The following is a 25,183-nucleotide window of genomic DNA, read 5'->3' as shown; positions in this document are numbered from 1 at the left end:
CCAGTTATTTTCTGTGGTCTAATCGCTTACGTAACTCAGTCCCATAGCCAACACAGCAAGCTCTGAGAATTCAGTCAAAAAATAACTCTGAAGTTGTCTTATTAAAAGATTAGAGTCTTTAATAGTTCAGAAGCAAAGCTGCCATTCAGAGTGTGGTTTCTTATAAATAAATTTCAGTGCAAAACTCTATAAGATAACTCAAAGCATGGGTTTAATATCAGCGCTTAAGTACCTCAGAGATTGCTTCAAAGAAGCAAGGACTAACTAACAATACTTTTTTCCTAGTTAGTGTTTCATTACTTCTTGTATTACGTGGGCAAATCGCACCTGCAGTACAAAGTAGAAGGAAAGAGCAGATCATCATTACTAAATCACAGAGTCTGGTTGAGAAACCGCCATGTTCAAAAAGCAGTGGTACATCAGCACTAACCTCGGAAATCTCAGTGCTCGCACTGATCAAAGAAACATTAATCCCTGGCGGAAACATCAGCAAGATACAAAAAGGAGAGCTGTCGATGAGAACCTGATTTCTTGCATGGAATGTGATCCTGTAGCCTGACCAGCGGATAGGAAATGACGTCATAAATGAGGATCTGGAATGATAATTTCTGTGTCGATGCTTTCTAAGGTGGGATTGAGGTCGTCAATATCCAGGCGGTTGTATGTTTCTTTCAGCAGAAACAGCAGGAACACACAGAACCCAGACGACCCCACCAGCGCCCAATTAGCCCACATAGAACCTGTAGAAGGATAAAAATACTTTGACAACATGGTCACTACAATCGGTTTTTTTTCTCCACTAGAATACACACTCATATTACTTTAAAGAGTGCTACGCAGACGACTATTATTTCACTTTACTCAATGAAATGATTCTCTCTCGCTTTTGTTACAGCGACAATGTCTTAAAATTGTTCAAATAGTTACTAAGCTACGAACAGACCGTCGCAGACAGGCACAGTGAGGGAGAGAAAGGCAGAAGAGAGTCGCCGCTCGCCAAGTCGTACCGATATTTGGTATCATGAAAATGAACAGGATCACCACGGAAACGAAGTTGTACACCATCGTGAGAACGCCATTGGCAGTTCCTTCCCCTGTCGGGTAGGACAGCTCACACGCCAACTCAAAGATCAGAGGCACTGCTGCATTCAAGGCAGTGGTTCCGATGATGTTGGAGGCGTAGACCATACCTGTAACACGATCAGGCGGGAAAGACAATCAGAGTTATCTGCAGAGCGGTCCCAATCTGATAACTCTCAAACCCACATTTTTCATTTTATTACAACCAATTTCCGGTTTGGTCTGATTATTTACTGTTTGCAAACATCTTATATCTAAAGCCAATGTTAAACGAAAGATCAGCGGAGAAAGAAATAAGTATATGATGGAGACATAGCTGGACAGACAGAAACAGTAAAACAGGCCTGTGAGGAAAGAGAAATTCTACGATACAGCGAGCAAGAGAGAGAGAGAGAGAAGCGGACCTGTGGAAAAAGGAAGAACGCCACAAGCGATGAGGGTGAAGACGAGGAGTGCCGCTGTGCCGATGGTGTAGAAGACTATGATGAGCCACTTGAGGATGCGTGTGAAGAAGTCAGCAAACCTTCACGTGTTGTTGGTGGTGCGGCAAAAAAACAGAAGAAACGGTTGCATTACAGGCATCAAGCTTCAAGCGAGGTACACGCACAAGAACTTAACACATGCCATTGAAATAGTTCAGTAAAAGTAAATGTTCAGCTGCTGGAGAAGCGAAGACAGGAGTCTTATCTAAAGGGGTCGACAGTAATGTTTTGTCTATGCCGCAGTCAGTAATTTGGTTAACTTCTGGGTCTTCGGTTCCATAAACATTGCGGGAAAAAAAATCTCTATATTTTCTCCGTTGTGACCAAACGTGGAATTTTTATAGCACTGATGGGATAGAATAGATCATTTGAAATAAGGTGACAAAGGTAGGAAAATGATATAGATTTAGAGATGAACAAACAAAAAGACAATATATACCTGGCGACCAGAAGGCTGGCAACAGCGCCACCACACTGTCCGTAGAAACCAATCCAACCCGCCTCTTTCTAACAACAGAGAAAACAAAGACAAATAAACAATCAGATTACTGCTTCGGTGTACATAACATCAGTATTTAAGCTAGGACTTTAATTCAATCTAGCATAAAAAAAAAAAAAAGCTGAAGCCTGTACGCTAACAACACGTGTTAAGCGCACACACTGACAGAACTAAAAGAGGGTATCTGAAGAGGTCTGGGCGGATTATGGAAAGCATAATTGATACAATATCCAGGGAGTGTGTCTATACATCTGAACTTACCTGATATATTTCAAGAGGTTGTAAGATGACCTCAAGCACGCCATTCCACGATCCGAGCACACCCAAGGAAATGCCGTATATAGCGCACACCAACCAAAACTGCCCACGTCTGCACAACACATATTTTTCCTTTATTTCTAGCAATCACTGACGCGCGCGCGCGCACACACACACACTGAGCAGAGGTGTAAGAGACAGAAAGCAGCGCAGAGTGTTGAAGAGATGGCTATGTAGCAAAGCTGTAATAACATGCCTTCCAAGATCCTTGAGTCCAGCCAAAAAGTTACTGCGCTGTATAGAGGCCGATGCACTAGGAGGGCGGGGTGGCTTACTGGGGAAGTAGATCAGCATCGCCAGGAAGAGGGCTATAGACCATCCGGCAACTGCACAAATGACCACAACTCACGTCGGTACACAATAGTCCAGCGACCCTTTTATGCTAGGGAAACTCACTCAACAAACTAGTACATTTGGGCCACGAGTTCTGAATTCATAAAGTGATAATCTGCAGGTTCGGTGACTGGAGAGGAAACCTTTCATTTCTGAGCTATGACAGTGAAGGCAAGGCTACCATTCTTGAGCAAGCGACAAAAACACAACAGTTGCAGTTTGCTCTTGACTGTCTACGTTAAATGGTATTCATATTATATAAAAACAAAAATTACAAACGTACCTATGTACATATATAGGCGCAGGCCGTGCTTTTCTCTGGAAATCCGATCAGCTCCTGTGTTTACAAACACACACACAAACAGCGCGACTGAGTGAAATGAAGTTGCGCGCTTTACTAATAAAATCTTATATTTCACTCTCTGATGATGATGATGATGATGATGATTATCCACTTAACAATTAGCAAGAGTTTTTAACTTTCGTTTTAGACTACACCATGAAAGTTTCACCAACATGTTAAGACAAATCACACCTTCTCTCTTATCAATGGTTTTTCAATTTCGTCTGTTGTTTAGAAATATTTAGCTCTTTCAAGTCTTCTTAATGTTCACTGTGCAATCCAAAGATACCGTTTGGTTCAGCAAAACGTGTATAAGCATAAACAGTAGACATTACGAACAATATATAAAAGTAAATCGTCTGAAAACCTTCAACCAGAAAGAATTTCCTCAAGCCTATCAGGAATGTGTGGTTATGTTAAATACCTTCATCACTCTCACTTCATCTTTCAGTTCTGAGTAGGGTCTTTTTCTGATAAAAAGGGAAATGATTAAAAGATTAGCTAATTTCAAAAGCAGATTTAATTGTTCTAACACATAATGCTTAAACACTTACTTGCTGCATCAGAATCCGCATCAAACTGTGCCGACACATTCCAGAAGTTGCTAATGAACTGGTTATCTTCCCAAGGCTGAAATAAACTGACAGACGATGTGACTGTTAAGGTAAAGCGCGATGAATGCTCTGTACCAGCTGGCACATTACGAACAATTAAATATTGCTCTTCATCCTATGCAGGCTTCTTGGGTTCTTCCATCTATCTGCAGTATTAGCCAGCATTTATTAGCCGATGTTCACGGCCATCCTACCCTAAAACTGAGTACATTAACAATGGTGATAGCGTCAGCATCTAGTGTCAATCTAACAAACCTAGTGACCAGCATTCGACTACAGCATGACAGTTCCAAGTCCTACTGTCCGCATGATGGAATAAGTAGGCAACATTCAGTCCAACCAACACGGCAGACTGTCACAATAGTTGGCAGTGTCGCAATTAAAATAGACAACAAAGGGTGTCATGCACACGTGTTATACCCCGATGACTGTAGTAGAACCGCAATGCACATAGGCGTATGATCTTAACCACCACTCCTACTGACATCAGTTGAATGTGTGGACAGGCGTTATGTACAAACATCTCGCAAACATCTGAGAGGACATGCTACACGTGTACATAAATGTGTTACCTTTGTATATGAGCAGATTCCTTGGTGGAGTTTGTGGCATCGGGAACGAGTGCTGGGCCTATAAAAGATAACATAATGACATAGTTTCATTCATGGTCATTAATTAAAAAGATAACAGAATCATTTAAAAAAGAAAGCAAGAAAGAAGGAAAGAGGCGGGGGAGGGAGAAGAGAGACAATACACTGACCCAGGACAAACATGACGGCCATGCCCAGACTGTTCAGCATGACTGCTATTGCTGTGGCCGTTGTCCGCTCGTGAGGCGCGAACCAGATGGCCGATAAAAATGGCGGCGCGGCCGAAGCAACAGGACCAGCCAGGCCATTGAGAATTTGTCCTATGTGCATCAACCTTGCGGACAGACAGAGGTCAATTGAATACAGCTTCTTACCCCACAGATATTTTCATACATGTTTCATGGTGCGTAGGATTTCACGCGCACGTGCATACATATATACATAACTTGTTCTTTTTAAATATAAATGCAGGCAAACAGGCGCGCGCACACACACAACACGAGAATATTGAAAATCTACAGGCTATAACCTTACCATGTCGCAGCTGGTGGGTCCATTGTTATGCATCTAAGACTTGTTCCAACGGCGATTAAAAGTGCCGTCAACAGACATGATATCCTTAGGCCTAAAACAGACGGAAAAACATATTTTGCACTTTCCTCTTTCACATGAAAATGGATTCTACAATAACTGTCTTTGCCAAGCCCTCAAACACGGACCTTCATTCATATGCTTCAACCTAACCCAACCCTAACCGAATTCTAGTCTCTTTCTGGTTTGTTAAACATGCCACGTGTCAAGCCGCCTTAAAGTTGTAATCGATAGTTTAGCGTAGTCGTGGTCACTCCAGGGTTTCTACAAATCTTGATATTACTGATCGCACTGCTATAAGATATAAACTAGAACTAATCTTAACCACATTCAAAATCACATCTTCTCAATTTATCAATCTGTGCCTATTTTCAGGCGCAATAACAATTTACCTGTAAGAATACTCACCTTTGACATCCATCATCCAGGAAAAGACAATGCCAACAACTAGGTAAGCAATAGGACCCCAATTTCCTAGCAAGGCAATGGTAGCATCGTTCCAGCCAAATGCATCTTCTGTAGTTCTCTTGATGGGGCTAAACGTATTCCACACTCCACTTTGAGTTGCAGCAAGCAGTGAATATAACATAAGAATATACCATCTTCGTTTGTAGAGTTTAAATTCCTCTGGTACCTCTGCAGGCGGACTGGTGGAAATGCCTGGTATTTTGTGTGGCGGTTCATCACTCGCAGCAGGGGAAGTCAACGGAACATCGGGAAGGGCAGGGTAAAGTAATCGATGGTTACATTCAACTGAACCATAATCGCTTTTCCGATGGAAAACTGGATTGTCCTCATCACCGTCTTCGTTGTTAATAACCATATGGTGTTGCAGAAGTGGTTCGGTATCCGGTGAATCCATAGCTATGACACAGAACTAACCCTGTAGCATATTTTGTTTCCTTTAAAGTTGTTGTTCAGAATACTGGTTTTCAGTTGCTAATATGCATATTAATTGTCGCCATGATGGACACCCTCCATCAGAAGGAGTTCTGCAATAGGTTCTTCCTCCGAATTCAGTTAGGCCCAATTAAAGGTTCTTCAAAATGACGCCTCTGGAAAGAAACAAATATTTAAGTTTTGTGTCGCTCTAAACGCGTGCAAGAGAGGGGAAATAGGCGAAGTAGTCGGGTAGCAATTAAGGAAAACTGACCTCTTGTAAAAGTCAGCACCATATGTCCTTCTACCTTCCCTCGCACGGGCGAAACCATTTTTAAAAAACGCCCACCGGGACAGAAAGGCTCTTGTTCACATCACGGTTTATATCAAACACTCGTGTGTACAGCATGTGATAGGCCGACAAAAGGTACCCAGCTATCAAGGAAGGGCCACAGAGCTTCCTTATCGACACGGATATGAGACGTCCGAGATACAATGAACAATCCACACTGACTTTTCCAATAATTATAAATAGATGCAGTAATGACATATCTGTAGATAAAAAACCATCGCATTCAACTACTAACAATGAGCGTCTAGCTTATAACAAAAAGGAACACAACGGATCAAACAGGAAAATATACCTCTCAGGTTGTGCATGGTGGATCACAGGAATGAATATTGTGCATCCTCTTTCAGTTTACATAATTAAAAAAAAACTATAAATCATGTAGTCCACACACAAAATAACAGACGTCTGACAGAAAATCAGCTGAGGAAAGGACTAGCGAACCTACACTGTGTACGAATCATGTCGCCCTCCTTTTCTCTACAAAGGCGTTAGCGGATGCGGTCATATGACGGTGACTCAAATGTGCTCGGCACAAAGTAGGTCATCAAACACGTTTCTAATTTTAGCATTCCTCATGAAGCTTTTGCTTACAGCTTACATAACGTACCATTTAAGACCCAGCAAAACATCTTTATTACACATTTTAATGGTACGATTGTATTAGATAAACTATACATTGCTGTTGACAGAGTGAACAGTTCCTATCTCTCTCACCCCACCAATACACACACACAAACCTAGCTGGTGCTGCTGGTCTGCACTGAGTCTCCATAACAAATGACACTTTATAACTCCATGAACATAAACTCCTGTAAAAATAAAATGTTTGTACTTTGTATTTCACTGTTTTCTTTTTTAATTTTTATGTCCTTTTACAATTTTTAGTAATGTAGAGATTTCCCTCTTTATAAGGCAACGATTACATGTTTAACAACAAAAGCACAAAAGCATGCTGATTTACTTATCTGGTGATTATTGTAATTAGAGAATTGTCATTCTTATTCTTTCCCTCTCACTCACACAAGCCCCTCTAAGCTAACCCCCTGACACATGTGTGCTTGTGAGAGACGGAAAGGGAGAGCACGTGAATGAAAGAGAGAGCACACATGGTAATGAGTAAGAAGGCAAAGTCGATGCCTGGTGTGTAGGCACAACTTCTTCAATCACAAAGCACAGGGTTTCTGATTACAATGCTGGGTACATAAATCATATATGAGAGTTTCTAATTACCAAGGGGATTTACAAATATAAACAATTAATTGGTGTAAGAGAGTGAAAATATGAGTTTAGGTTAGAAGTCTTTGTTATTCTAGCTCAAGGTCTGAAAACATTTTAGGTGGAGGTAAAGGTTTGCAAACCCATTGCACTAGGATGGGAAACCATGACCATACAGAATCACAGTGACCACATGAACACTTCAAAAGTTTTAATTTGTTTGCTAGATTTTCATCTTCAGTTATTTAACACATTATATCAACATATTGATCAGAAATTCTTAAAATTTTTGCATGTCACCTGGGTCTTCTTTGACACACACTGTACTGTAAATTGCATACAAACATTCTGGTTAACTCCACAAAGGTATTAGCAGCTGCAGTCACATTGGTATTTACAGTTATCATGCACATTACAAATGTAATTATTATTAAATAGCAATAATATTTCTGATACACCTACCTTCCATTAATGGGGAGTTTCTGGCAGTTTGAAAAATGTCTGCAACATACCACAACAGGTATTCAACACACATTTAAATATATATCTAAATACATCTGCTATACCCAACTATCACAAACCTCTATTGAGCCAGTTAACATACTCCACATATTTGAAGTTTGCAGTATCAAAATGATGGACAAAAAGGTAGGTTGCAGTCATATGAGTTTCATTGCAATATTTATTATCTTACTGTTTAGCATTGTAGATTTAACACACTATTAAATAAAGCCACGGCAGTAATAAAATCCCTAACCAGCAAGACAGTCAGCCAACTACAGTCAGTAAGTTCTATAAATAAAATGTATTTAAAACTTGTAGGTTAAAGGCAAAACTTCAACCATCTAGTAGCAAAGAATAGTCTGACCTAGAGGAGAAAGGTGAATGTAGTGATGGTGATGATGGCCCAATAAGTACTCTCACCGCTCTCTTCTAGATTAGACAGTTTTACCTTTAAGAAGACATAAACACTAAAGAATAGCCAATATAACCAGCAGAAAATTTAATGTTTTATTTAAGGTTTTGGATAAAACCAATCCATGAAAAACAAAACTGAACAGTAAACACCACTATAAATTAGCTTTTAAAGACCTGGTCAGATAACCAACTTTCTCCTGGCTCATTTCATCATGACAAGCAGCCTGATGGTAGAAATGACTTGGAAGATTAAAAAAGTGCACAAATGCTGACATAGACTAAATCTGCTTGATTTCAAAGAAGTCGTTCATGTTCTACAGATGATACATAAGGTCAAGGGCCTACCTTAAAGCAAACAAGACAAAGTTATCTCTACACCTACATTACTTGAAGGATTTGAGGCTGGGCTGCATCAGCTTTCATTTGTTGATATCTGAAAATGTCCATAAATTTTACCCAGTGAAAGTGTCCTGTAGAAAGTGTTTAGTTTAGGTACTAAAAAAAAATATAGAGCAGTCAAACAATCACTTGTCATGTTCACCAACAGTTAAATGATAAAAAATAAACTATTTACTAGTTGTCTGTATCTTAAAAAAGCTGTACAACAAAGGAGAAAGACTTTGTACCCCGGACATGGAAAATATGTGCGGTATATATACCCCAACACAAGATAAGTGTTGAATATACAACATTCAAATATTCATCCCCAGCACTGTCACCCTAATCGACACCATCATTACAGTCATGACACTTTCAACTCTGACAACTCTCATTTTCATTACATTTTCTCACTTGGATCTAATTAGAGTTCACTCTTGAGACCATAATTCTCTCCCAGTCAATAATGCCTGTCAACTTTGTAGTTGTACACATAGTTTAATTATCTTATGGACAATAAAGTCAGTAAACTCATGGAAATGTCGAAAAGACCTTGAGAATATATGAAACATGCTCCTTCTAGCATAGAAGAAGAAAAAAATAAGATACCTTATCACCATTGGGGGCTTTGTTGACTAAGCAATTTTATCTTCCAAGGACAAACCAAAAAACTAACAGCAATGAGAAAACAGACTACAGTATACAAAGATAAACAGTTCTGATGCCTACGGGTAGGACCCAGAGAAGAAAAAGGAGGTGAGAGGAAACAAACAGTCGATGATAATAATAATCATCGCAAAATTTGTAAAGCGCATACTTACACTCCTAAGGAGCATGCTTAATTAACTCTTAAGAACAAAAACAAAACATGGACACCATGAGAGGGACAGGAAAACAAACAAATAAAATATGAACTATAAAAGAATAAATAACCGTACTAAACGAAGAATAAAATCAAATACAGAAAACATAAAGAGGAACGAAATAACAAGAACAAGAGCTGAGAGTAACATGATATTGCAAAAGGGTGTGAAAAAAGGACTAGCATTATGGAAATGGTTGCCAGGAGTAATGTTTATGGAAGAGGTGTGTTTTCAGTGCACGTTTAAAGGATTCAATAGTGGGTAGGCGGTGGATATAGAAAGGGAGAGAGTTCCACTGTTTCTCTGCACAATAACCAAAAAATCCTGTGGCCACATGTTCTTGTTTTGGTGACAGGAAGAGTCAGGAGACGGAGAAATAATCAGGGCAGGTGCCAACAAAGAAATTAAAACACAGCACAGACAGTTTGTACTGGATGCGAGAACGGATGGGAAGTCAGTGTAGAAAACGAAGGAGAGGTGTGGCATGGTCTCATTTCCTAGCTCTAAGCACCAGAAGAGCAGCAGTTCTGTACTTTCTGGAGTTTGTGAAGAAGGTATCCAGGGCAGCCAGCAAGCAAGGAGTTGCAGTAATCAAGTCTGGATAAAACAAATGCACAGACAAGAGTGTTGGTAGTGCGCATAGACAGAATGTGATGGATGGCGCTGATCTTGGGTAGCTCATAATAGACAGACTGACAGACAGCTGTAACTTGTTTCACAAAAGTCATGTCTGCAGTGACAATGAATCCCAGATTCCTAATGGAGGACGCAAAGGTGATGCTGGTTTCACTCACCTTGATGTGACTTGGTAGACAAACAAGTGAAGGTGGATTTCTTCTTCTCGAACATAGGAGGGCTTCCATTTTGTCATCATTGAGTTTAAGTTTGTTTGTCAAAATCCAGTCTTTGACATCATTAATACAGACTCCTATGGTGCTGATAGCAGAGTGAGACTCAGCTGGTGGAGTGGAGCAGTACAGCTGTGTATCATCAGCATATAACTGATGAGAAACGTTGTGAGACCGGATGCAAGATGAAAGTGGCTTCATAGACAGAATAAACAGAACTGGGCCGAGCACTGAGCCTTGAGGGACACCACAAGAAAGTGGAGCAGGGCGAGATGTTTGACCATCGACAAACACAGTCTGCGTCCTATCAGTAAGATAAGACTTGAACCATACTAGTGAAGGTCCAGAAATCCCATAGAGGCAGTGTAGTCTATGAAGGAGTGGAGAGTGGTCGATTGTGTCGAATGCAGCAGACAGGTCCAGTAGAGTTAAGGCAGAAATATCACCACTGTCAAAGGCAGATAATATGTCGGTGGTCACTTTAATTAAAGTAGTTTGAGTATGGTAAAAAGGTCTATAAGCTCACTGAGCATGGGGGATGAGCTGGTGGTCTTAAAAGTAAGCCCAAAGCTGAATCAGAACTACTTTCTCTATGATCTTTGAGAGAAAAGACAAGTTGGAAACTGGGCGATATCTGTTCAACACAGTGACATCAAGTATGGATTTCTTAAGAAGCTGCTTCACCAGGATATTTTTAAACAAAGATGGGAAAACTGCTTATGACAAGCAAACATTTACAATGATTATAGTGGAAGGAAGTAAAATATCTAAGCACTAAAGAAGAAGACTTGAGGGTATTGTGTCTCTGGCAAATTGTTGGCTTGGCTTTCAGAATAATTGCCTTGATATTAGTAGCAGAGACTGGTCGAAATTTGGTCAGAGATGAGTGTCAAACCCAGTCTAAGAGGACACTAAGAAAAAGAGCGCAGAAATTATGATCCCACTATAATTTAACCCTCTCAGCATGATGGGTCATGATAGTGGGTTTGTCAGAAAGTAGTTACTTTCATTGCAAAGTTCAAGTTTTCTCCTGTCCAAAAATGTATAGGTTTCTAGGTCTAATATTTACCTCAGAACAGCAATAATAAAAAACAAATTGTCATCTTTACAGTCTTCAGTTATAAGCCAGTCATTGTAATGTTACATTTTTATGTTGTGCTAAAGGAGTTAAGGGCACATGAGTTACCACTTACCTGTTATTGTCACAACAAAGCATAATACTGTGGTCCAAAGAAAATAAAACTAAGATTGTCATTCACATCACTAAGATTATTTGAACGTTTTTAAGAAAAAAAAAAACAACAACACTTTCGACAACCCCAGTGTGTGTTTATAGCTATCTTCAGCTGGCTGCCCTAAACAGGAAACTAAAAAATGTACCACTGACATGGCTTCAGGTCAAGGAAATCACTTCCTCAGTTCCTTGCAGTTTGTTGGATTATATTTTCTTTAAGCATACCATTTTTAATCACACCACATTCTCAAAATAAACACAAAAAACTAATCATTATTTGCACATATAGTGATATAGAACTAGAAAACAGTACAGGTTATATATATACTTTTATAAGTGTATGAAAAAATCTCTATTTCTATATGAATATTTCATTAGCTTTAGTCTAGTATTTATCCTGGGATGGAAAGAAAGTTATGAACACCAAAATTAGTCGGTCAACCCCAATAATAGTGACATATAATTTGGTCATTTGAAGTGTCGTGTTGTTTACAAACACTTTTAAGTAAAACACCACGAAGTATGACAGATAAGACAGTGACGATTGAAGGTCTCGTGTCTGACGATTAGTTCGTTGCAGTTTATCCTGTAGATCAATGTTATGAATGCTTACTGTTTTGGCCGAGGCGATAAGGGAGGGTGATGTTGTTGTTGTAGAAGCAAAACAAAAGGCGCGTTACTCTGCCTCGAGCTCTCGTGCTGCCGCGCACGGCTTCCGCGCATCTATAAAGGGTCGTAACCCATAATCACTCGCGGATTCGGCAGACGACAACACGTGGGAACGTCCGGTGATAAGCACACACACAAACACGCAAAACAGTTGTTTTCTGACCATGGCAGGGGAACTAGGTAAGTAAGTGCGCAGTTTGTGGTGGAATATTTTGAATATACACACAAATGATCAAGTGAACAGACTCTTGTCATCAATGGCTAGTAGTAGGTCGTCTGTGCTTGTCTGCTGTGACTTCAGCTCCCTTGAGATAATAAATGTCGCCTAGAGAGAGGGCATCCATTCCAGGCAACAAAGAGGTCATTTTGCATAGACATTAGAGACATGGCCAAGAGTGCATGCCAAAGCTCATCAGAGACTGTGGCAGTAGGAATCCCCAACAGTTTTTTTTTTCCTTCAAAGGATCAAAACTGATAATGCAGGGAAGATGTTGCTGACCGGTGTCATAAAATGATCAAGAGAAAGCGAACATTCGAAATATGGATTTGAGCATTGTGTTTACTGCAGAGGATAGCAGGTCTCCCCTATAGACATTTTGGGCATTAGTTATAAAATGATTTTAAGTTGTTGCCCAGGTCAACATGGGAAAATCAAGTTTCCTGTCTCCATATCTATAAAGTGGTGTGCAGACTCCAGATATTGGGCCATAGTTATAAAGCAGGGATAAAAATGCCCTATATTGTCTTAAAGCACTATCAGTGAGCTCTGGATACTGCTTCATAATTATATAAGATTTTTGCTTTAAATTTCCTTTGTTGTCCAAGGGACAACATCTTTTCATTTCATAACTATGGCCTAATTGTGTCATTATGATCTCCCTTTCTTTGGCTGACATCAGTGGTATTATCCTGTGCACATCTACCTTTTACTCTGTTTGTATGCATCTTTGTATGCAAAGCAGATCAAAGGAAATTAAATGTAATGCTACATTCTTCACATTTCAAAAAATGTGATTTTTATATGCTGCTTCCGCATGAATGCATATTGGTAATTTCAAAGTTAGTGATGATTACTTAAGCACCAGTTTCTGTCATTGTGGGTCAACTTGTCACTGGTTGTGGTTGATGCTCTCTTTGCTATAACAATAGGTTCTTTTTGTTACTGTTTCTTATCTCTTTGTTTTCTTTTTAGCTCTTTTGAGTGTATCAGACAAAAGTGGGCTACTCGATTTTGCAAGAAAGCTGTGTGATCTTGGCCTGAAGCTGGTGGCATCAGGTGGCACTGCAACAGCTATCAGAAATGCTGGAATTGAAGTCAGGTATTATCAAGCATACTAATTTATAATTTTTTTTTTATTTGCTAAAGTTTAAGCCCACATGTCCATGGTGTGCCGACAAAATATGCATGTTTTACAGTGTACATCTGTGAGAAATTCCATTACTTACATTGTCAGTTAACAAAATTAAACTCCATTCTTTTAAATTTTATTTTGAGGAATAGAACCTCTCTTGTAGCACCCGGCCCTGGTGTATTTAATAAAAGAAATGGGCAATAATGTTGCTAGTGTTATAAGTTAAGGTGATACTAAAGCTAACAAACTCCTTAGCAATGAAATGGGTGAGGGCTAGATTGGTTGATGTGTACACAATTCTTTTTTGTTTTAGGGACGTTTCAGATATTACTGGGGCTCCAGAGATGCTAGGAGGCAGGGTCAAAACCCTCCACCCAGCAGTACATGGAGGTGAGACTTCCTCACTACCCAAATTTAACAGAAGAAAAGCACCTTAATTTGGTGGTTGAAATTTTGTGATTTTGGTGGAGCCATCCTGAATTAAAAACAAAAAATGCTGATTGAAATTCTCCAGTGTAGGTGACATTTTAGTGGTGTAGGAAACATTTTCCTGCTGCTTGCTTTTATTTGTTCTTTGGTTTAAAAAGACAATGACATTGCTTAAAATAGTTTCTTTTAAAGAACTGAGGTTGATTTGAAATTCTCTCACTATAATGTATTGCTTCAGCAATCCTTTGTGTTCAAACTTGTATGTATGGTAAATTTCAGTAGTAGATGAATTGTTCTGTCTGAAAAGTGTATCCTTGTTTGTGCAAGTTGTAAGGTAGAAACAATTATTTCCATCTGTCATCCTAGCAAAATGTAGTTGGTTTTTCTTTGTCCTGTATCAGGAATACTGGCCCGACTAACAGAGTCAGACAAGAAAGATCTTGATCAACAAGATTACAAGCTGATCAGGTGATTTTAAAATGTAACATTTTCTTCAGCTTAGTCTTTCCAATGTTCCCAAATATAAATCATACACCGTGTATTGATACAAATGTATCTTCCATACAATGTGGACTGATTTATCACCTGTTAATGTAGTGTAAAATCTTATTATCATATACAGCATAATACTAATAGAAAATTTGAAACATCCCAGTTTCATTCACAATCCCAGGAGTATGACAAGAGGGTGGCAAAAGCAGTTGTGGTAAATATAGCAGCACGTCTAAGCATGCACAGCCATGATAGGGGAGATAATAAGCTTATTAGAAAAGTTAGTCATGCAAGGAGCATGAGTTATACATGAATGTGATTAAATGGTGTTTGTGCAAATGAGAATCTGCTTGCTTCTCAGTTTATGTGAGTAGGAATGTTTGCACATGTAGGATGAACTCAGTGTGCGCAGGTGATTTACTGTATAATTCTAAGATTGCAAGAACTTAGATTGTTTTCTTAGTAGTGTAAATTTTTTTTTCTGTTTCAGGGTAGTAGTGTGTAATCTTTACCCTTTTATAAAGACCGTGGAGAATCCTGATGTTACTGTGGAGGATTCAGTGGAGCAAATTGATATAGGTATTTTGTTGTTTTTGTTTCCAGGTAGTTTTCTTCATCTCACCCCCTCCCTCTCCTCTCTCTCTCTCTCACACACACACACACTTCCAAATCTAAACTAAAAAGAATGAACCTTGTGTGCTTCTTTGTTACAGGTGGTGTGACATTGCTCCGGGCTGCAGCAAAAAATCATGCACGAGTGACAGTCATTTGTGACCCTGCTGATTATGATAAGTGAGTACTTAATGACTTAATGTTGCTATACAATCTTCTGCAATGTGTTTGTACAATCCCCCACTCCCCACACACACACCAACTAAAGGTTATCCTGCCAATGATATCTAAAATAATAATATATGAAATTTCATCCTTCTTTGGTAACTTAAAATTTGGATTGTTTTTCTTCTTTTTTGAGGGGTGCCCATTGTTGCTATTGTAACTGTCGTACACTTCAGTAAATATAGGTCTCATATTGCAGTACTACTCTGTCTCACATGCGCACATTTTCTCTCTCTCTCTCTCCCCCCCTCATGTTATATGTCACACAAGAGATTTGTGGTTGTACACATCAAAGTCAGAATTCTATTATGTTCTCAGGGTTGCCAAAGAGATGGAGAGTTCAGAGCTAAAAGATACATCACTGGACACTCGTAAAGCTCTTGCTGTGAAGGTTTGTTCTGTTATCATTTTACAGTTCATTTACAGGTCTCAATAATGAAGCATATTTTGATCAGTAAAAGACATGTATTCATTGTATGGAGCTATTTTCATGTACTCCAGGGGTGGGCAAACTTTTTTGTTGCGAGGGCCGCATTGCTGGGTCATGACTAGTCCGAGGGCCGCACCTTGTAATTGAATACAAAAACGACGTAAAATCGCGAAATTGCAAACAAACGCATTTATTTAATAATCAGCACATGAAATATGTAACACTGTAGGAATAAATATAAAACCAGAATGAACAATTAAGCACACACAGCCTTTTTTCTTCTTTCTCCATCGGCCAGATTGCATCCAAAATCTCCGTGCTTTGTTTGATAATGACGCCGTAAATTGTATTCTTTCAGCACACCAATCTTGGCACAGTAAACATACTGCTTTCTGTTCAGAATAGGTGAAGAAATATTTGTGAGTCCATTCTTCATTAAAAACACGACCTTCGTTCTCAATTTTACGTATTTTACCAGACATTTTTGCAGGAAATAACGGAAATGATTGGCCAGCTGCCTTCTTTCCACTCTCACTTCCACAACTCAAAGGCCTTGTACCACTCAAAACTCCACTATTTATCCTGTCCCAGTCGAACGTTCCAGAAACCGTCCTTTGTCTGTTCCCACAACATGGTTACGCAAACGTAGTCTCAACCTTTATTTGCCCCCCTCCTCCACCCGTGGGACCAGACTTCCTAGTTTGATTAATAATTTAAAATTTGTCTCTTAGTTTACTACCCCTCACCCCACCCCCACCCCGCTTTTCGCTTTCTCCGGTGCTCTTTGTAGGTCACGACACCATGATCAGCATGCGTCCCGCTTTCGCTCCATAAACGTCTGGTCACCTTACCTAACTGCAGGTCTATATCCCCCCTCCCGCACTGTCTGGTCATGACCTTCCTAAGTTGGTCAGGCCGCTTCGTAACTCAGGTGTAACAAAGGGTCCACTGGCTACCGGCGAGACAGTTCAAGGCCGGCCATTACGTACGCAGCAGGCGTGGGAAGGGACTAAGTGTAACTTGTTTTCGGTAATATATTTTTTTTGTTGCCAAAGTGCGGGCCGCAGAGAACCACTTGGCGGGCCGCATGCGGCCCGCGGGCCGCTATTTGCCCACCCCTGATGTACTCTTTAATATTTTTATGGAAATGTGTAAAAATAAAGAAATGTGATTTTTTTAAAAATTGTTTTTAATTTTATTCTTATAAATATTTTTGTTATAATTATTTTTGGATTGGTAACCAAAATTACTGATTTGCAATATAGAATGGGAAGTATAAGTTTTTGTTTATTAATAACTCCTTTTAGCAATAGATAAATGTCTGATTGCTTATTAGGATTGGGTAATGCTTAGAACTCTGTTGCTAGTGTCTTGCCCTCAAACTGCTGGGGACAAGTGTCAAGTTTTCACCACTACTCACTTGTGCTGTATTCAAATTTTAGTATTGTCCTCATTATTAAAATAAAATTGATGACAATTCTTTTTATAAAGAAATTCGTGGTGAAAATAATTTCTTTACCTCTTTATTCAGGGCTGTCAATTTTGTAGTTTTAGGGTCAAGGTTTATCTCTTTCCCTAAAGGGAACTTCACAGATATTAAGAAGTGCCGGAGATAACTTTTGTGGTGAATTTATGTATCAGGCATTCAATCATACTGCAGAGTATGATGCTGCCATTTCTGACTACTTCCGAAAGCAGTACAGCAGTGGCATCTCTCAGCTGACACTGCGGTATGGCATGAACCCTCACCAAAAACCAGCACAATTATACACCACACTTCCAGAACTTCCTCTTAAAGGTGAGAACTTCTAATGGTGTCTGCAGGAATGATAATGAGTGTCAAAGAAAGGATACATTAACATGGTAGCTTTTAGTGTAACCTTGATTTGTCAAGGTAATAGCAAAAAATAAAAGGCATTTGAGCTTGATTTGTAGTGAGAAAAGGACAGAAAGAAAAAAAAGTAAAAAGAAGAATTGAATCTAGTGGATATATGCAGTGCATTTATTGTTTGTTTAGATAAGTATTTATGTTGCCAAAACATCTTATTGTTTTAATGAATTATCTGCTTTATTTTCCTAAAATTAAGAGGATTTTCTTTTTCAATTTTCTTTTGTACTAAGAGATCCATTATTTCTGTCAAGGTTTCTTGTGATATCTGAATAGCTGTTAATGTTCATATAGAGATACACAAAGCATAGTTCTCATCTGTCCTGATGCTCATAGGTATTTTACACAAAGACCTTATTCTCATGATCAACAGTGGTGAATGGATCCCCTGGTTTCATCAATCTGTGTGATGCACTTAATGGCTGGCAGCTGGTACGTGATTTAAAGCGGGCCACAGGGTTGCCAGCAGCCACTTCATTCAAGCATGTCAGTCCAGCAGGTACAGTCATTATTCAGATGCTTTTTGGAGATTAGGGGAGAGCTTTCCTTATTTTGCCCTAAAACTGGCCACAATGTCACCAACTGTTAATAATAAAAGGTTCTACGATGTAATATTCTGAATGCATTAATAATAAAATATTGCCATGGCCTTGTTTTATTTACAGGGGCAGCCATTGGTGTACCGCTAAGCAAGGAAGAGGCACAATTATGTATGGTTGATGATTTAAAGGACTTGTCTCCCCTGGCAATTGCCTATGCTCGAGCCCGAGGTGAGAGATGGGAATTCTTTAATCATTCTGTAACATTTAGCTGTGCTTGTCTGTTTCTTCTTTTTCTTGTTCCTATTCACCCACAGTGGAGCATAGGGCCACAACTACACGACTCCATTTTTCTGGGCATCCCTTTTCAGTGGGACCATGTCATGCCATCTGCCTCCGCCTCGCTGTGGACTGATCTCCATGTCTGTCTGGGTTGTCTGTTACACATGGTCCTTTTTGTACTTGTTGATATGACTATGTTTTCTGTTTAAATCTTAAAATCCATCATTAAGTTCTTGCCCAAACCTCGAAAATTGCCAACTGACTTCATGTTGAGCTCTCATGTCTCCATTGTTTTTAAAAAGAAAAGTACATCCAGAAAAATTCATAAGGGATGTAACTTCTTTTGAATGAGATTTACCTAGCCAAATAGCTTGATTTCATCCCCTTTTGGTTACATTGTTTTGTAGTAAAAATTATTAAATGCAATAGACACGGTTGGTGGCCCAGTCTTAATGAATGCTGAAGGTGCTGAGCATATTTGTCCTGCCTGGTCTTGATCAGTTAAATAAGTTCATTTGAACCTCCACTTCTGCTGTTTATTTGTCCTTTCTCCAAACCTACCCTGAAGAATTTAGAAGATACATGTTCTTATTAATTAAGGGGGTGAAAAATGGCCAGTGGGGAAATGGGGTGGGAAGTTTAATTCCATATCCTCGTGTGTTTGAAGTGACAAACAGTCTATTTGTATTGTAGGCATATTTTTGATTTTAGAGCAGTTCTTTCAGGGACCCTCTTGAACAAACCATTGCTCATTAAAAAGTTATAAATTAAAAAGTTATAGATGTATGATGAAATATTATAGAGCAGGTATACCTTTTCCAGCTGTTGTCAGACTTCCATACCTTTCTTTGCCAGGTGCTGACAGAATGTCTTCTTTTGGAGACTTTATTGCTTTGTCTGATGTGTGCGACCTGTCTACAGCAAAGATAATCTCAAGAGAGGTGAATTTAATGATTAAACCACTCTAACAGGTTAATATGTAATCTTGTTCTAGAGGAACCATTAATATTCTTAGATGTGATTCGCCATGCATAAAATGGGCATGTCCAATAAGTCAAGCTAGTTGCCAAATATTTTCAAATTTATCCCTCCCTCCCTACCTGTAAACATTGTTAAATGTGATAATCTTGTATCCTATTTATGCCAACAGATTATGGATAACAGCTTAGAACTAAATAGTTTAAAGCTATTTTTCCTTAATGCTATCTTGAAGGTTGACTGGATTTTCTCCTACAGGTTTCAGATGGTATCATTGCACCTGGCTTCATGCCAGAGGCATTAGAAGTGCTGAAGAAGAAAAAGAGTGGTGGCTTTTGTCTGCTTCAGGTATATGTATATTAGACTGTGTTGGAAGTGTGCGTTTGATTTGTTGTGCATATGTAGATGAAAATTATACACATCCAGAGAGATGAAACGAGTGAAAATACTTGCATGAAGAAGATTGATGTGTTTTATTTACTTTTTAAAATTACATGTGCAGATTGATCCAGCATTTGAACCAGCATTAATGGAATCAAGAACGCTGTTTGGGCTGCAAATGCAGCAGCGGAGAAATGATGCCATTATTGATGAATCTCTTTTTACCAACATTGTTACCGACCATAAAGAGGTGAAGAAAAAGTATCCATGAGTTGTACTTATATTTTTATATTGTTACAGGTTCAGTCAGTTGGACTACATTAGAAACTATTCAGATTCCTCAATTTTAACGTATTAAAATGAAAACAAATCAACATAGGGCTTTTGCTGCTGCTTGTTAATTTAGCTTACATTTTCTTTATTGATCACCAATTGTTCCTGTATTTTTGTTGGTGTTTTCAATATTTTAAAATTGCATTTCAGTTACCTGACTCAGCAAAGCGTGACCTTCTTGTTGCCACAATTGCCTTGAAGTATACCCAGTCCAACTCTATCTGTTTTGCTAAAAACGGCCAGGTGAATAGTTTTTCTAGTTATTTAAAATGCATGTAGACTTTTATTAGAGAAAATGCTTTAAAGATATACCTTAAAAAGCACATTCTCTTTGTACTAAAGTTTTGAGATACAAGAGTACTATTATTACAAAATGCAGAGAAAGAGCTTGGGGAAGGAGGATGTCCAACATGAATGTACATTAAGGCAAATACTGTCACAAGAGAACTGGATTGTATGTGGTTAAAGTGGTTGTATGATGTTTAAAAATAGCTGTTTAAAGATTTTAGTGGGACCTGAGCACTTGCTGCTGGATTTAAGGTTATTTTGAATACTTTCTAATCGGAAACTGTCTTGGGAAGAAACATTCAAAGGTGGAATAAATTCTCCGTACTGTTATAGAAAGAGATTTTCTGTCAGTCATCCCTTGACCAGCACCTATCGTTTGGGAGAGCATTTGAATAGATGCAACACCTGACAATGCCTGACACTCTTGCCTATTTTGGGTGATAGTGAGCAAATCCTGTGCAAAACGACCAGTCTAATCTTTGATGTTTGTAAGTCAGTTCTACCTCTAGTCACCATGTTGTCGACTACCCTCCAAGGTGCCATGAAGGATAATCTTTGGCAAGGTGTTGTGCCAGGTCACATGGCCAAAGAAGGCCAACTTACATAACTAAGTAGAGGTTCCTGGTGTCCTACGAGTGTGGCAATATTGTTTCATACAAAGTCATTGGTTGTATGTTCTCTGTTTGGCTGTCAGATCATGTCTAGCTGTGTAACTAGCTACAGTAATTATTGTAACTAGTTGAGTCTACCTTTTATATTAATACATTGATGTCACTGAGGAAGCCCACAAAAAGGTGATCTGGTTTTTTTTTTATTGTTGCACATGTCAAAACTGCCACTGATATGGATATCTGATGTGGAGCTGCTGTCCTTTTGAGAGGATGGCTCCCAAGCACTTGAAGCTGCTTACTTCTTCGAGCTGCACCCTGTTTATATAGATCTCTGCTCTGCCATTGCCATTGATCATAACTTTGCTCTTTTTTGTGCTAGTCTCTATTCCATATGTGTTCAAACTGTCAGTCTTTTGGTAAGGTCTTGTAGTTCTTTATGAGTGCCTGCTAACTGATGTATGTCATCTTTAAAGAGTGGGTTGCAGATCAACCTTCTGCCAATTTAAATGGAATTATGCTGACCACAGGGTTTTTTTTGAGCAGGATATCCAAGAAGCTATTGAACAACATCGTTGACAGGGGAGGTCCTTAACATATGCGTACAGTTATGCTAAAGTAACTTCTATTTGTTATCCAGCAGTACTGTGCTCATTGAGCTATTATATAGCACTTCGTGACTTGAATGAGGCCTTCATTCGATGTTGATTTTCTGTGCAGGTTATTGGCATAGGAGCTGGCCAGCAATCTCGCATCCACTGTACAAGGCTTGCTGGGGACAAGGCCAACAACTGGTCAGTGGATGAGTAATGTTGCATGCTGTAACTTGTGGCCGTGTAGTTTTCCTTACATTCTGTCCTTGTAGAATAAATCTCTTTGCATGAAACAGCCTCAGTTTCGCACAGCCTCCCATCGTTCACATGTGGTGCTACAGTTGTAGGTATCATACATCATGCAGACTTTATTTTTTGAGTTTTCCATTTGTCCAGATCTTTTCAGACTTCAGATCTGTCTATTCCACATATTCATATCAGTGTATACCCTCAATAGGCCAAAGGCCTTCTGTGAGAGTTTAGTTATACCTTTTACAGAGCAGCTCTGTTCTGCAGAGTTTTATATTTAGTTTCCTTCATTTTTATTTGAGTGGTTGGTTTTGCGAGAGATTTTTTGACCAGTGTTAGGAAGGTACAGGAGCATTCTCGGTGACAGTTTATTTTACTCAGTTAACACACTAAGGAGTCTTTCTAGTATGACATCTGTACTTGTTTTTATTCATCATTAGTACTGTTGTTTAATCTTTCTTAGTTTGTGTGTTATTCGTTTGTTTTCCTGTACCTCATAATGTGTACATGTCTCGTTCTTGTTGTTAGTTACTAAGAGCATTCTGCTTAGGAGTGTGAGTACGCGCTTTACAAATTTTGCATTTTTGATTGTTGCAAAACAAAAGAACTTAAGGTGTAGCAGACAATTCATGCTGTTTTTAACAAAACAAGACAGCTGAAATTATTGTTCAAGAGCATTGTTAATGTGTTAACACATTTTTCTGTAGTCCATTTATGAATTTCTGTATCTGTTTTTTAAAAGAAAAAGTAATTTGAGAAAGATTGAACTTAATGAGTGTATGTCTGTAGGTGGCTTCGTCAGCACCCTAGAGTTCTGGGCATGAAATTCAAGAAAGGTGTAAAGCGTGCAGATATGTCTGGTGCCATTGATATTTTTGTTTTGGGCACTGTCGGTCAGGTAAGATTTAATCTTAAGTGTATGAAGTATATGGCTGAGCAGTTTTTTCAATATGTGTTATGGGAGTTAGAGGCAAGTGGATGGAGGTGAAAGTGTATTTCTCAGTGTGAAAATGGAACTGCAGGTGTGTAAAAGTTAGTGATAATGTTTTGCATTTTTCCCTTGAATACAAGGGGCGGTCCAGTGGTGCAACAGCTGGCGAAAAACACCAATTCGCCCCCAGTCCCCTTTGAATGCAAACCTGCCTTTTTTCCCCCCATTTAAGCCTTTAATTTTTGTAGATAGATCTTCTTGATATGTTTGCATACTCATATCATGTATTCAGAGGTTATGAAATACAAAAGCTGTGTTTTTGAAAAAAATATTTTTATTGAATCTTGCATACAGGACATGGACTTTAAAACCTGGGAAGACATGTTTGAAAACCCCCCACCCCAGTTTACTGAGGTAAGAGACTGGAAGAATTTTGTGATTTTCTTGATGTGAGACAACATATAGAGTCATTAGAAAAGAGCTGCACTTAGGAAGCATGTCGTTCCTATTCTGAGCAAGATGCAATGTAGATCTTGTCACTTGTTTTTAATCACAGTATGGTTGGTGACTGCAAGTTAGTATAACTGAAGTTTTCCTTATAGAAATAACCCACACACTAAATTCAGGTGACTTGTATTAGGATCCCAAAGGTCTCTATCTCCATCATATACTCCACATCTGTAAAAAGTTGTGGACTTCATGCATAATCTTGTATTTCGGTTCTGGGTAATGCTCACGTAATTGTGCACATGCCTGCCTTGTAATCCAGATGTTAAGGTCAAGTAGACCATGCTATAACTTGTTGTTGGTTTTTTTTCTTTAATACTAGGCTGAAAGGCGTGAATGGATTGCCAAGTTGAAAGGTGTAGCCCTTGGTTCAGATGCCTTCATTCCCTTCAGAGACAACATTGACCGAGCTGTTCAGGTAAGTTCAGACTGGCATAAAACCTGTCACCAGTCCATAGATGGCTCCTTTGACAAACTAGCTTCTGTCTGCATCCCAACAGGATATAGTGCATAAGGGTCCTTATCAGCTTTAGCTTGGGGACATCATGATGAATGTACAGGTGGGTTACGAAGGTGACAAAAGATGATACATGGCTACAGTTGAGCTGAATTGGTAAATATCCATGCTGCAACTACCAACATAGGGGGTGCTGGAGGTATGTGTATGCAAGAGCATCAGTGAAGAGAAGAAAGAAAGGAACTATCAATTTAATAGACATACTGATTACAAAATGCATCCACAAGTACAGACTAAACATTAGGATGTTCTGTTTACAGAGTGGTGTAGAGTATGTTGCCTCCCCTTCAGGCTCCACCAGCGATCAAGTCATCATTAATGCCTGCAATGACCACAAGATTGTCCTAGCTTTTACCAACTTGCGCCTCTTTCACCATTAATTAGCTGGGTTGTCAGAAATCTGGTTGTTGAAAAAATTGTGAGCTAGCAGAACTGACATTGGTATTATTTGGGGATCCTTTTTTATGCTCACCACTTATATCGCAGTTTGACATATTTTGAGTTTTGTACTGAAGAAAAATGACTTTAAGTCAGAAAATGAAAGGATTAAGGGAACTGGGTTTGGTGGGGATAAGATAGATACGAAAGTCAGAATGAGAGATTTGAGATGGATTCTCTGCATTTATGTTGCCTGTGGTTGAAAAGGATTTGAGATTATATTCAGCTTCAAAATGTTTTTTAACACATTTCCTTCGTAGCATCTGATAACCATTGTCATTAGTGTAGAATTGTAATCATGTCAACCATGTAATTAATCCAAATTAATTGGCATCATGTGTCCTACAATTCCTCTTCTTGTGTGTTAGGGTTCATATTTCATCCTGGATTAGGATATATCAATCATTTGTGATCCACTTACAGACCAAGTTGGATAGTTTGTTTGTAAAATAAATTTTGTTCGCTTTCAGTGCAGACAGGTTGTCCATATTTGTATTTCCATGTCATATTAACTGGCGGATTTTGGGGGGAATCTGGGAGGAGAATTTTAAAATGATGGGAACGCTCTAAAAACACATTCGTTTGAGCCCGATCCTATGCTGGTTTATGGACATAGTCTCATGCTTGCATACGAGACTTACTATCCTGTGGACATATGACAGTGTTGACCTCACACCATTGAAGGTGATATATCTGATAGTATACGCATGCGTGATTGTTTCGTTCATACTTAATTTCTGGTTCATTTTGTATTTTAAGAGACATTTTACTTCATATTTTGCCATTCTCTGCAAGTTCCTGGCATTGAAATAAAATTTTATCTCACTGTCGATCTTGCGTTGGCTTGTGTTGTCTTGTACAGCACAGGATAGGATCGCTGCTGTTGACCTCTCTCGCCTCAACCA

At 39.0% G+C, this 25,183-nt stretch overlaps 2 protein-coding genes across 6 annotated transcripts; one reads left to right on the top strand and one right to left on the bottom strand.

Moving 5' to 3' along the window:
* Window positions 1-98: 98 nt before the first annotated feature.
* On the bottom strand, window positions 99-12,272 carry LOC112556653 (disrupted in renal carcinoma protein 2 homolog). 5 transcript variants are annotated; one of them, XM_025225848.1, is made up of 16 exons: window positions 12,151-12,272; window positions 8,597-8,647; window positions 8,165-8,248; window positions 7,759-7,797; window positions 5,259-5,905; window positions 4,794-4,884; window positions 4,430-4,593; window positions 4,242-4,299; window positions 3,610-3,695; window positions 2,996-3,049; window positions 2,576-2,705; window positions 2,323-2,431; window positions 2,002-2,069; window positions 1,485-1,603; window positions 1,008-1,190; window positions 99-740 (listed from the first exon to the last, which is right to left on the bottom strand). In XM_025225848.1, the coding sequence occupies exons 5-16, from the start codon at window positions 5,710-5,712 to the stop codon at window positions 580-582; spliced, it is 1,677 nt and encodes a 558-aa protein (XP_025081633.1). In that variant the 5' UTR covers window positions 5,713-5,905; window positions 7,759-7,797; window positions 8,165-8,248; window positions 8,597-8,647; window positions 12,151-12,272; the 3' UTR covers window positions 99-579. The 5 variants fall into 5 exon arrangements, with proteins under 5 accessions (XP_025081633.1, XP_025081634.1, XP_025081636.1 ...); XM_025225849.1 differs by lacking the exon at window positions 8,165-8,248; XM_025225851.1 differs by lacking the exons at window positions 8,165-8,248; window positions 8,597-8,647 and having other exon boundaries at window positions 12,151-12,240.
* On the top strand, window positions 12,253-25,108 carry LOC112556652 (bifunctional purine biosynthesis protein PURH-like). Its single transcript, XM_025225846.1, has 19 exons — window positions 12,253-12,386; window positions 13,399-13,525; window positions 13,872-13,948; window positions 14,389-14,455; window positions 14,970-15,058; window positions 15,193-15,271; window positions 15,635-15,707; window positions 17,388-17,544; window positions 18,008-18,133; window positions 18,300-18,404; window positions 19,311-19,396; window positions 19,692-19,781; window positions 19,936-20,064; window positions 20,298-20,390; window positions 21,764-21,837; window positions 22,675-22,783; window positions 23,171-23,230; window positions 23,646-23,741; window positions 24,101-25,108. Exons 1-19 carry the CDS (start codon window positions 12,371-12,373, stop codon window positions 24,218-24,220), a joined length of 1,773 nt encoding a protein of 590 aa, XP_025081631.1. The 5' UTR covers window positions 12,253-12,370; the 3' UTR covers window positions 24,221-25,108.
* The last annotated feature ends 75 nt before the right edge of the window (window positions 25,109-25,183 follow it).

This window comes from Pomacea canaliculata, linkage group LG2 (assembly GCF_003073045.1).
Source record: "Pomacea canaliculata isolate SZHN2017 linkage group LG2, ASM307304v1, whole genome shotgun sequence".
In the NCBI taxonomy this organism is placed as follows: domain Eukaryota; kingdom Metazoa; phylum Mollusca; class Gastropoda; order Architaenioglossa; family Ampullariidae; genus Pomacea; species Pomacea canaliculata.
This window is presented reverse-complemented; position numbering and strand designations above follow the sequence as displayed.